The following is a 13,273-nucleotide window of genomic DNA, read 5'->3' on the forward strand; positions in this document are numbered from 1 at the left end:
TCAGTCGTTTATGATAATACTTCTGGATACACAAGAAAAAATGAAACTGACTCAAGGATGGGTCATAACTCTATTTTGGTGTCCCTTCCCTGTTAGGCTTCCTGAGTTAGTACAGAGCCCATCTCTAAAACCTACCTCTTTGACCACACATTTGATCAGCTCTCCTATTATCTCTTTATGCAGTTCAGTGAGCTATTTTGTTTGTGAACACTCTTACGAGGTACTTTGGAATGTTTTGCTGTGTTAAAAAGGTGCTTATGTACATGCAAGTTGTTCTTTTTATTATGTTATGGTCTGGTGATCTGATTTATAATATTCATCAGTATGCCAAAGAATTTTACAACATGCATGATTATTTCAAAAGAGTAAATAACAAGATAATCTTACACTTTTGCCAAACTTCACCAGAGACAAACTGTTCTTCGGAGTCAGTTGCCAGGGGTTCTTTAGAACGAATCCGACAGCGCTGGCAAATCGAACTGGTGTTGCCATGTAATTCTGGAAGGTTGTCTTAGTGACGTGAATGGGACCGTCATAAATCTGAAAACCTCTGATGGGGAAGGTCCTGTTTTAAAGCCCGAAGAGGAGAATACATAAAACTTCTCTGTAGATCGAAAAATGAGATTCATTCTCGCTACCAATATGTGGGAGCTTTATTTGACTTTAAGCACAAAAGGGAAAACAAGAATATCTAAGGACCACTTGACAGAACAGAGCTCAAGTACTGCTGAAAAAAAGGAGGACGTGCAGTCACAAAGCTTTCATTTTTCACTCATCTGGACATGTGCAAGAATGCCAAATTTCAATGGGAGCACCATGCAGAACAAATCACTCCCAGCAAAATTTGGCAGTTTTGCATCTGTGCAGATAAGTGCAAGATGAAAAGCTTCGACAACATGTCACTTTTGAGCAAAATCAAAAGAAGAAAAGAAACTACGGAAGAAGGTAGGAGTTCAATTGGCTTGTTAAGGTTGCAAGCTACTGTGTCTTTAAAGAACTGAATGAAACACAGTATCTACAATATCTATGGAAGGAGACAAACAAGAGAATAGTGATCAGCAATTTACACTGGAAAAAGAACAGAGTTGGCATCTTGGACAGCATGCAAACTGAAAACGTTTTGTTAATGAAGACTATTTTAATTAAGTAACTAAACGTAAAGAGAGATTGCATAAAATAGTGGTATATCTTCAAAGGGAGCTTTTGAGAAGATATGTCATTAACAAACAAACAACTTGCAGGAATTAGCAAGTATCAAGTTGAAAATGGAAGATAATGGAAGGCAAACATTACAACATGATGAACCTAGACAGTCTTTTCATATGCTGCCCTCAGCTTAGAGAAAGATTATGGAATGTTTTTGCTTAGGCATTTCAAGATCTTCACAGAATCTCATTGTACAAGAAAGCACAATTCTAGAAGTTAGACATCAATTCTACTATGGATTATAGGTGCAGGTGTTGGAAATTCATCGCTTCAAGTCTGACTCACAAAGTCTATGAATTTATGGGTGATTAGTTTCTCAACAACATGCAACCATCCTTGGTTTCACACTCTTGTTGGATTTGTCTTGTCTACGAAGGGTCACCAATTTCAGCTTTAAAATTAATAATTGCATTAGCATCAGCAAGATTTTGTGGGAGTGTTTTCTAATGTTTCTCTTGAAAAACCTGGTTCTGAGTTTAGTACCATGTAGAAGATTCTCCAGTCAACAGAAAAGTGTTTCTTTCTATTCCAATCAACCCCTTTCAAACGCCTGACAGTTTTAAAGCAACCAAATTACTTTCAGTACATAACCTTTAGTACAGTGAATACAAGCATATATCCATTGTTTCACACAGTATTTGTAATACCAAGGTATGTTCATAGAGAATGGACATTAATCAAAGAATCTTACTTGTCTCTTGGTAGCGTGCGATTTTTCCCATCAACCCCACCAGCACCCCAGTATTTGTTCTGGCCTCCCTGAGATCCATAATTCTTGCTTTCTCCAATGAACAACGATTCAGAGATCTCTTGACTTGAACCTTCATCCTTTGGGAAGCTGCCATCACTGTAAGAACAGTTATTCATTTAGGAAACAACTGTGAACATTAGCCTTCCAATTCGTTCAGCACTTTATAGTACAGATGCCAAGACATAGTGGTAACACCAAGGATTTGGAATCTGAAAGTTCAGACGAACAATGTGCAGGTGAGAATTCAAATCCCGGAAATGGCAGCTAAGAAATCAAACTAGATTAAATAAATCTGAAATGAACAACTAGTCTCAGTAAAATCCCATTAAGTTCACAACTGTTCTTCAAAAAAGGATATCTGCTACCCTCACCTGATCTGGCCTACAATTGACACCAGGCCTGGGTTGGAACTGCTAAATTCTCATTATAATGTCCTGACAACCCAATCAGTCTAGGGATGTGAAATAAATGGTGGCTTTCCCTGTGATGACATTGCTTATGAATGAATAATTTAAAGAAAGCTCAAAAAACCATGAAAGATTTAATGGCTTGGACCAAGACCGCTTGAAGGTAGGTTCTAACATTCAAGAAAGAAAGAACACATAATACTGTATTGCTCTGAGAACAATTCACAAACATCTGTCAATCTTAGTTTGGAAATCGGTAATTGAAGTCCACCTTCCCAATGTTTGGGATTGATGATGCTGGGAAAGGGAGGAGGTGAAGAGAGTTGCCCTTTGTGTGAAGAGGGTAGCTCTATATTACTATACTAAGAATACAGTACAGCTCCTAGTGAAACCACTTTCCAAATATGCAAGTATCCATAATGAAAACTAAAAGAGGAGTCTCCCAGAAACTGGCAGCATTAATAAGTTCAATGGGTGCTCAACTCAGATACTTCAACAAACATCTACTTACTGAAAGATGGCATCTGGCACCCATCCTGTTGGTGGAATTACACAGAGTGTGTAACATTGTTGAACCTTTAAGAAATAACTCAATTCTGTGAGCACTCTACTAGCAATTCCTGCACCAGAAATAACATCTTCTGCATGTGCAGTTTATGTGCAAACGATCCAAAATACACAGGTGGCTTAATGCAGTTTCAACACTGCCTTTGTAAAAGACATCACTTTTCAGCTGCGGGATCTGTAATTTCTGAATTTGAAAAATCTGCAGACAGTGCAAACTCTCAGCCATTCCCTCCACAACGATGAACAGGAAAGATGGTAAGCTCTAATAAAGTGCAAAGTACATTAGCTCAAATGTGAACTGCCGCTTTCCACACACCAAACAGCTTCTCTTACCTGGCAAACGACAGTCCAATTCCATTATCAGAAAACCTGAAATATTAATAGGAAAATGATAAATACAGGTAACATTTCCCTGAAGACAGAAACCTGACAGCAATGTTCCCTCTCAGATACACATGCAGCCTCATAGCACCTTAGAATATAAAGAGTACTAAAATCAACAGGGACCCTCCAAATCTCATCATGTTCCCATCAGAACGAAAGCTAGGATGTTTAAAATATAAAGAGATTAATAGGAACTGCCGATGCTGGAGAATCTGAGATAACACGCTGTGAAGAAGGGTCTCGATCCGAAACGTCAACTTTCCTGCTCCTCTGATACTGCTTGGCCTGCTATGTTCATCCAGCTTCACACTGTGTTATCTATGTTTAAAATATGCACTGGACATGAGCAGAACATCAATGGTCGAATGAATTTTAACCTCTCCTGTGTAAAGAAACATTAGAAGGGTAAATTGTCTGATACATCCCCACTTTTAACAGCATCAAAACTAGTCACTGTGTTTTCAACTGCCAACTCCCAAAACCCAAGGAATTCCCTCCCTAGATCTCTCCACCTCGCTCCCATACTCTGATGTGGCCTTTCAAAACAACACCATAGACCAAGCTTTTCGTCACCTGTTTTAACAGCTCCTTCAATGGCTCGGTTGCAATGATGCTCTCATGAAGCACCTTAGAGCCCTGGAAGCCAGTTCCCTATGAGAGGGAGTGATAGGGAAGTGTGGCAATTAACAGAAGCAGGCTTTGGAGAGCCTGATCATAGTTTCATCTCGAAGGCCTCGGAGTGGGGAGAATGTGGAACTCAATACCATGTGGAGTGGTGGAGGTGAATAGTGTGGCAGCGTCTAGGGAGAAGCTGGATACACACATGACAGAGAGAGGAACTGAAGTAGGGCATGAAGAAGAATTACCACTCAGAGACGGATTGTGTGCAGCACAGACGCCATCATGGATCAATTGTGCCAAGTGGCCTCATCAGGTACTGTACATTCAATGTAAAGGCTTTAAACCTCATCTTTCATGCCAACTAGGAAATGACACATTGGACCATCACATACCCAGAATTCTGAAATACAACATCGCCTCCTCGGACCCAAGCTCCATGGTCGTTGTTTTTGAATGCTATCAGCCTGTTGATGACAGCGGCAACGCGTGGTTTTTGTGGGTCAGCATCTTGGTGAGGACGGAACCTTAACACAATGAACATTAACTTAAAGCTGCTGAAAATGTACCACGTATAGAAACATCGCAATGGATCTATTCCCAACAGAAGAAAGTACTTGGGTTCAAGGAAGGAGGAAAGAATTAGGCACTGGAAAGTTGTGCTTCCCTGGGCCAAATAACCTCAACTCATTGCCAAAGAATCATGTCTCATTGACAGCATTACCGCCTATAGACTGGCAGGAAGCTGAACCAAGTCAGAATGGATTTCAGTGAAAAGAATAGCATTTTCTGAGAAACGTTAATTTTGTGTTTGCCTGTTCCAGCCATGGTTCAGTAGTAGCACTCTTGCCTCAGTGTCAGCAGGTTGTGCATTCAAGCTCACTCTGGAGCCTCAGAAATAATACCTCGTCTGAGACTCCTGGTGCTATACTGCCTTTCAGACAATACGTTAAATCAAGTTCCTGTCCAATCTCGCAGGTGAACACAGCAGATTTCACATATTATTCTGAAGGGGAGCAGAGAGGTTCTGTTCGGTTTTCCTGGCTAACCTTTAGTGCTCAACCAACATCATCAAACAGAAGCTGGTTGAAAGGTGAGAGGCACATCGCCAAAGCTTGCCAGTTTGCTCTCATCAGAATAAAAGTAAGTATGCCAAATTCAACCAAACCATCACAAAAGTTTATCCTACAAGAGAAAAAAGGTGCCAACTGATTGGTTACTAATTCAACTTCAATTGGCTGAGGCAAATGGGTTATCAGCAGGGAATGACAGACTTCCCACGCTTCCTGGTAAAGCAGCAAGTTGCAAGGTTTGGATTTGTTCTTTTTGTTCAGGGAACGGGCCCCTGTGTCTGAATGTCTGTCACTTCTAGAAAATATAAATGAACCATTACCTCAACTGATCATCTTAAAATGGTTGCTACACTGGCTGTTAACATAACGCAGCACTGTACAATGATCATGGAATCACACCCAACAGTAGGCATCCTGACAAATTATCTTTTCATTATTGCTGTTTGTGGGGCTTACTTTTTATAAATTGGCTGTCATGTTTCTACATTACAGCAGTGACTACATGTCAAAACGTACTTAATAGGTTGCAAAGCACCATTAGATGTTGAGGTTGTGAAAGGCACTATGTCAATGCAAGCCCATTCTACCATGCTGTGTAATTCCTTTTATGCTGACGCTACAGGCAAATGCATTTTCCACTTCAAAAAACAATTGTTCCTTTGCCAAAGGTCAGTTCCTTGACTCACCTTGCACTGTTATCCAAACAAAGGTATTCTCTCGGATCATCAGCACTAGCATTGGTGATTTTCACTCCCTTGTCGATGAACAGTCCGGCCTGGCAACAAAGATCAAGAAGAATTACAGCAAAGCTGCACAAACATTGCATCATGTTAAAACATTACTCACTATTCTCATACAAATTAAAAATCCATCTGTTGAGTTAATCTTCTAGAGAATCCAGTTCATTACATAATTTACAACCACATCTATGGAAGTCCATGCATGTTTTACCTGCAAGCTGCATCCAATCCAAAATCTGAACTGTACTGCCAAATAGGAAGGAAAGTGGGTAAACAAACTTGCTTCAATAACAGGACAAAATGGTCAGAACGTTTACATGTTGGAATGGTTTACTCTTTACAGAGTTTTGGATCAGTCTTTAATGGAAACCATAGCAGGCTTCCCACTGTGATATCCTGGCCAACATTTAACCCTCAACCGACATCAACACAACAGAATACCTGGTGACATTTCATTGCTGTTTGTTGGATCATGTTGTCCTTAAAATGTGCCATGTGTATCTCAACATAACAGAGTACACTCTAAATCAAGAAAACATAATTGCCTGTATCACACTTTGGAGTTATGAAAAGTGCTACATACATACGCAAGTTATTTCTTTCTTTCATTTGCCTCATATCTCCGTACACAATTGTATTGAATAATGGGGTTTGATGGGAAAAGGAGGTATTAACTCTGAAGAAACTTGTGCTAATTCTATCCCTGGGGTGACAGATGAAACAGCTGGAAAGTCAACTTAGCTAGTTACATCACAGAATGGGCAAAGATCCAACGAACATTACCCTCTAACCTCAGCTCTTCAGCAAAAGGCAGTAGACAGAAAGAGGTAAGGAAAGAACACAGAACAGAAAAGCAAAATAGAAATGAATGTAAACTTCAATTCAAAACAAAGGATGGTGACCAAAAAAAATTGAAGGAATGTTGACAAATACATACAATACAAATAAATTAACAACAAGAAAAAAATCAGAATATGAAAAAGCAAGTGAGAATAAGATGTTGAATATTCCTCAGGTTTAGTCAAGTCTACAAGTCTACCCCTGGAAAAATAAATCATGGCCCAAATGTTTTTTTAAAAAAAGGGTGAGTTCTAGCCAAGATTAATATCAGTAGCACATGGTTATTCACTAACCCACTGAGCTCCAGTCTGTACTCTGTAGTTTTATTTCAGTGTTAGACAGAAAATGTAAAGAAAACTCCAAGTTTTAATTGATTGTGCTCATTAACAAGAAACCACTTTGCAATGGGGAAGGACTGGAGAATAATAATCCTGTAAGTTTAGCTTGGCCTCCTCAAAGAATTAAGTTTACTTTCCACGACATTGCTGCAGACACACCACAAGGTATTGATGTGTTTAAGTGACTTTGAACACTTTTGTGAACCAGTTGAGGATGGGGAGATGAGTGCACTTGCATGCCAGTTATAATTCTTGAAGTGGGGACAAGAGGCTTATTTGTCTTCCAATAAGATGAGGGACCTCACAGACTATGACAACGGTTAGACAGGGCAACAAACATCGCGGCGTGTGGGGGAGACAGCAGGAGGCAAGAGGACATTTGCTGAAATCTCAAGGAATATAGTCAGTTGACTAGAGATTAAGGAGTATGACTGAACGTCAGTCTCAGAAACAAACTACAACTTAATGGAAAAAGCAAACTGAAGAGATCCAGAAGTACAAATGTGGAAAGTGTGCATACCTGTGTGGAAATGAATCCCATCACTTAGATCCTGAAGATTTACATTAAGAGTTAAACTGACAAAGGATCCATCTATGACACAAGGAAACTTCTGCACTGTGCCAGTCACATCACAGCTTTCAGGAAAGCACTTACCTTGAAGTTCGAATGAACTCTGTTGTTGTAGAAAGTACCCAATGGGGTAAGTTCAGCTTTAGTTTCAGGGAACAACCCTTGGGAGTCTCCTGTGGGAACTTTATGGAACAGGTACCATATCCCTGTATCCTAAAGTAAATAATAAACAAGTGAGTGAGCTTGCACAAACTTATACAGGAAAGAAAGCTCAATTTGTTCTTACACTAAACACTGGAGATTATTGATTAATATTTTTATCTACATCACATTGGTTTAAAAATAAGTATTTTTAAAGATTATTTTTACTGAACTCTCTGGTAAATAAGTAATAGGAGCAAGGGCAGTTCACTCAGTTCAGCAAATCCGACTGTACCCTCAACACTACTTTCCTGCCTGTTTCCGCTACCATGGACTCCCTTGTCAGTCAAAACTCTTACCTAATTCAGCCTTGAATATATTCAATGGATTAGCCTCCCCTGCTGTTTTATAGAATTCTGAAGAATAACGACCTTCTCCGTAAAGAAGTCATGCCTCGTTTCCATCTTAAATGAGAGATGCATTACTTTTTAAAACTGTGCCCTCTACTTCTAGATTCTCCTTCAAGAGGGGAGGTTGGCTCGGTAATTATCCTGTCATTTCTGTTGGAATCTTACATATTCGAATAAGGTTACCTCTCATTCTCCAAACTCCAATCAAGCTTTCCTCATGACAAACCCTCCATCCAGGAATCAGCTCAGTGAACCTTCTTCACTACATTCAACGCGAGTGTGTCTCTCCTTAAGTGAGGAGACCAAAACTCCAAACCAAATACACAGGACTCAGATGTGGACTAACCAAATAATATGCTAACATCAGCTACAGAAAGAGATTTCAGCATGAAGTATTTGCCCCCATAGCAGAATAGATTTGGGAGAACTTGGTGTCATAACTTTAAATTGTCTTTTGTTTTTAATGACACTGGCCATCCAACCATAATTGCCCTGGTGATGGTGAGCTGCTTTCTTGAATCACGGCAGTCCTTATGGTGTTGGCACACTCAAAGTGCTATTTGGTACAGATTTCCAGGATTTTGATGCAGCAACAGTGAAAGAAAAGCAAATTAGCCCCAGGACAGGACCCTAAGTGACTTGGAGGGGGAATGTGCAGCTGGTGGGTTTTCCATGTATTTGTTTCCTTTGTCTCTTTAAGTAGTGGAGGAAGCAGTGAGTTTGGAAGGTGCTGTCAAGGTTTAGTTCTGAGAGAAATATCAAGTGTTTCTTTTCCTGGGGAGCAGTGAATCTCTGTACCAGGCAGCGCACACCGATTTGCTTCATTCCTTCAACTGAGAGCAAGAAATGTTTCTGCCTGAGATAAAGACCATCTCAAATGAAGGGTGATGGGGTGGGAAGGTAATTCAGATTTTAAGTTATTTCTCTTTGTTTCTATCAGAGGAGAATACATGGCACTGTTTCAAGTTAGGAATGTCTGTATTGAGATAGGCAAGTAGGTCATTCAAATTCATACATGCTTTCATATCTTTTCCCTTTCTCCCACACTAACCAATCTTCTGCACCAACAACTTTGACTCCAAATTGAAATCCTTAGATGTCATTTACCCTGACTGATGTCCCTTCTGTATGACACAAAGTCAATTGCAGAAACTCAATCTGCTGCCCAAGTTGAACTCATAGATCAGAGACTGGTCACAGAAATTAGATGACTAGAATTAAGAATCTACTGATGATCATGAAACCATTGTTTTTCAGAAAAGCCCATCTAGTTTACTAATGTCCTTCTGGGAAGGAAAACTGCCATCCTTGCATGGTCTGGTCTACCTTTGACTCTCAACAACCCTCTGAAATGGCCCAGCAAGCCGCTCAGTTGTATCAATCGTTATAAGTCTCAACAAAGAAATGAAACCAGGCAGACTACGTGGCATCAATCTAGGTGCCAGCAAAAGCAACAGTAGAAACAGCCCTATCAACACTGCAAAGTAACTCACCTTCTGATTCCCTAAAGCCTGTCCACTGCCTACAACGCACAAATCAGGAACGTGATGGAATATTCGCCACTCGCCTGGATGCATTCAGCCCTAACAACACTCAAGAAGCTTGACACCATCCAGGACAAAGCGACTTGTTTGATTGGCACTATATCCACAAGCATCCAATGCCTCCACCACTGATGCTTAATAGCAGCAGTGGGTACTATCTACAACACGCTCTGCAGAAATTCTCCAAAGCTCCTTACATAGCACCTACCAAACCCACGACAGGTTCCATTTGGAAGGATAAAGGCAACAGATACATGGGAAAACCACCACCTGCAAGTTCCCCTTGAAGGCATTCTCAAACCTGTCTCAGGAATATGTCGCCGTTGCTTCACTGTTTCTCGGTTAAATTCCTGGAATTCCCTAAGGTCATTATGGGCAGCACATGGACTGCAGAGGTTCAAGAAAGTAGCTCACTACCATCTTCTCAAGGGCAATAAATGCTGATCCAGGCAACGACACCCAGGTCCCATGAGTGAATAAAAACAATCTCAGTTGCAAAGTGGAACACAGGGACAGATATAGGTCATTCTGCACCATTTACAAACTGGAGAAAGGAACAGCAAGTTTTCCAATGCATAATACAACAATCACAACATGTGTGATAGTTCAGCTAAACAATCAGCATCCTCTTCTTGTGCTGTACAAATTGTTACCTCTTTTCTAAAAGTTGTGTTTTTCTCTCCCCACACCATGTCTCACCCTCATGAGTACAAGATACACATTTTCCACTTGATATCCCTTTTTAGCAAAGTTTAAGTGGATTATTGTTAGGAATTTTCTTAATGTGAAATTTTGTTTATGTTTACTTGTACTTTTCTCCCTCTCATACGCTAATCTTTCTTGCGCCCTTCTTATTAATTCTAAATTAGCCTATGTCATTCTCGCTTGTTTTTCTTTCTTTCTCAATCCTTAAATTTTATGGATTAAGAAGACAGACTGTTAATGTTGTTGTTTACTAAAGTCCCAGATGTCCTTTGCCCACGCTATGTTGCGAAGAAAAATCTTTATGCAACGGAGAAGAGCAAGAAAACTCAATAAACCATTGGAGATTGTAGGAACTGCCAATGCTGGAGATCTGGGATAATAAGGTGCAGAGCTGAGTGAAGACAGCAGGCCAAGCAGCATCAGTGAAGCAGGAAAACTGACGTTTCAGGTCTGGACCCTTCTTCAGAAAATGAAGAAGGGTCTAGACCCGAAACGTCAGCTTCCCTGCTTCTCTGATGCTGCTTGGCCTGCTGAGTTCATCCAGCTCTACACCTTGTTAGCTCAATAAACCATTAGATGCCTTACTCCAGTAAATAATAAAATATGTGGCTGGATAAACACAGCAGGCCCAGCAGCATCTCAGGAGCACAAATGCTGACGTTTCAGGCCTAGACACTTCATCAGAGAGGGTGATGGGGTGAGGACTCTGGAATAAATAGGGAGAGAGGGGGAGGCGGACCGAAGATGGAGAGAAAAGAAGATAGGTGGAGAGGAGAGTATAGGTGGGGAGGTAGGGAGGGGATAGGTCAGTCCAGGGAAGACGGACAGGTCAAGGAGGTGGGATGAGGTTAGTAGGTAGGAGATGGAGGTGCGGCTTGGGGTGGGACGAAGGGATGGGTGAGAGGAAGAACAGGTTAGGGAAGCAGAGACAGGTTGGACTGGTTTTGGGATGCAGTGGGTGGAGGGGAAGAGCTGGGCTGGTTGTGTGGTGCAGTTGGGGGAGGGGACAAATTGGGCTGGTTTTGGGATGCGGTGGGGGAAGGGGAGATTTTGAAGCTGGAGAAGTCCACATTGATACCATTGGGCTGCAGGGTTCCCAAGCGGAATATGAGTTGCTGTTCCTACAACCTTCGGGTGGCATCATTGTGGCAGTGCAGGAGGCCCATGATGGACATGTCATCTAAAGAATGGGAAGGTGAGTGGAAATGGTTTGCGACTGGGAGGTGCAGTTGTTTATTGCGGACCGAGCGGAGGTGTTCTGCAAAGCGGTCCCCAAGCCTCCGCTTGGTTTCGCCAATGTAGAGGTAGCCACACCGGGTACAATGGATGCAGTATACCACATTGGCAGATGTGCAGGTGAACCTCTGCTTAATATGGAAAGTCATCTTGGGGCCTGGGATAGGGGTGAGGGAGGAGGTGTGGGGGCAAGTGTAGCATTTCCTGTAAAGTCTGGTTTCAAATGTTTCAGCAGAATTAAGCATCATTTTGACTAATACCAACAACTGGGCATTTAAAAAAATCATGCTAAGTTTGCCCCCCGGTTTCCCTCCCCATGAACCCAAGGACTTATGAACCTGCTAGGAATTTGGGCTCACCTGTGAACCTGCAGCTGCGTTGCTGATGAGATGGTTATTGGGATTGGCAATCCAGAAAGTGGAAACTGCCCTGTGAGAGACAGAGAGTTACGCCTGAATAAATCAAAACAGTTGCTGCCTTGAATAGATGCTCCCCGTTCTCATAGAATTGCAGAATTAGCATAGCACAGGAGCTACAGGAGGCCGTTCAGCTTTTGAGCTGGCTTTGCCATTCAATATAATTACAGCTGATTTACCTCAACTGCACTTTCCCACAGCACTCCCCATCCCCTCACTCCCGCATTGCCAAGATATTGAATGATCAGTGGAATTGCATGAAATGTGCTTCCAGCTCTTTTACCCAGGGATGGAGTTTCCATAATGAACCAAGATTCAATTGGGCACAAAAGATTGAGGAAATTCAGGTGAAACATAAAATTTATTTGTAACACAATTGCACTCAAGGTTCTTTGATCTTTTACCTTTGTATCTGCAATATCCCAACCGCGTAGATCTCTGGACACAGAAAATTGAAACCCAGGAATTTGGCTATCTCCCCAGGTATCCAATGAAAATAGGTATCATTCTTTCTGACCAAAGTGTTCTGCTTTATCAGTCAAAACTGTTTAGCTGATTCTAACTTTATGTTTCTTTGTAAAACAAATAAACTATTGTTTTAAACAAAAAATAAAATCACAAATTCTCCGTTTGTAACAAATTGCACAAGTAATTGGAATGGCCCCAAAAATGCAACATTTACTTGCAATCAGTCGCTGGCACAGGGATGTAACTGCCATATACATTGTTAAGAATTAAGGAGCACATTGCATCATTTCTGTCCGTGGGCAGAAGAGTCCCAGGTTTGGTGACAAGGCCGAGGTTGTGGTGGAGAGTGTTCCGCTGCTCAATGCCATCTTCCAAGAAGAAACAGTGCCCAAGTGTGTCATAGCCAACAGTGTCACTTATCTGGAAAAAGGACAGAAATACAGAAGCAAGCTTGGCTTTTCCTTGCAGCGATTTGTCCAACAAAATTTACTGATCAATAGGAACCATTGTTCATCATTCAAAGGGGTGGAAGTTGGAGATGGCAAGAGCAGGTAGTGAGCTTGTTAGGTGTCACTAAGTAAGAGATTCTCAGGTATGTCTGGAGCAAACTGCATGTTGATAGGAAAGTTATCAACAATTGTATAAAATAGCATCAACCAAACTACTGCAGTCATAATGTTTGTTCACCCTATTGATCTTACATTGTGTACACAGTGTGTTTATAGCATCTAGAAATCACCAACTTTCCAGAATCATCCTGGAGACTCCAAATTAATCACCAGACCCTGCTGGGAGGGACAAAAGGAAGAAATATGAGAGTGTTCCTTTGAAGGGCCTTGGGGCATCTCACCATGTCAA

General features: G+C 41.3%; 1 protein-coding gene across 2 annotated transcripts in view; it reads right to left on the reverse strand.

The window, feature by feature from the left end:
• Positions 1–13,273, reverse strand: part of cemip2 (cell migration inducing hyaluronidase 2) — an 85,876-nt gene that overhangs the window by 21,369 nt on the left and 51,234 nt on the right. For both annotated transcript variants that reach the window (XM_048527164.2, XM_048527163.2), the window contains exons 9-16: positions 12,630–12,835; positions 11,891–11,960; positions 7,580–7,708; positions 5,693–5,781; positions 4,329–4,460; positions 3,265–3,300; positions 1,898–2,053; positions 388–565 (exon numbers count right to left, since the gene is read on the reverse strand). In XM_048527164.2, the coding sequence (XP_048383121.1) occupies positions 388–565; positions 1,898–2,053; positions 3,265–3,300; positions 4,329–4,460; positions 5,693–5,781; positions 7,580–7,708; positions 11,891–11,960; positions 12,630–12,835 (996 nt within the window). The remainder of the gene's footprint in view (positions 1–387; positions 566–1,897; positions 2,054–3,264; positions 3,301–4,328; positions 4,461–5,692; positions 5,782–7,579; positions 7,709–11,890; positions 11,961–12,629; positions 12,836–13,273) is intronic.

Source organism: Stegostoma tigrinum, chromosome 3 (assembly GCF_030684315.1).
Source record: "Stegostoma tigrinum isolate sSteTig4 chromosome 3, sSteTig4.hap1, whole genome shotgun sequence".
Lineage (NCBI taxonomy): Eukaryota > Metazoa > Chordata > Chondrichthyes > Orectolobiformes > Stegostomatidae > Stegostoma > Stegostoma tigrinum.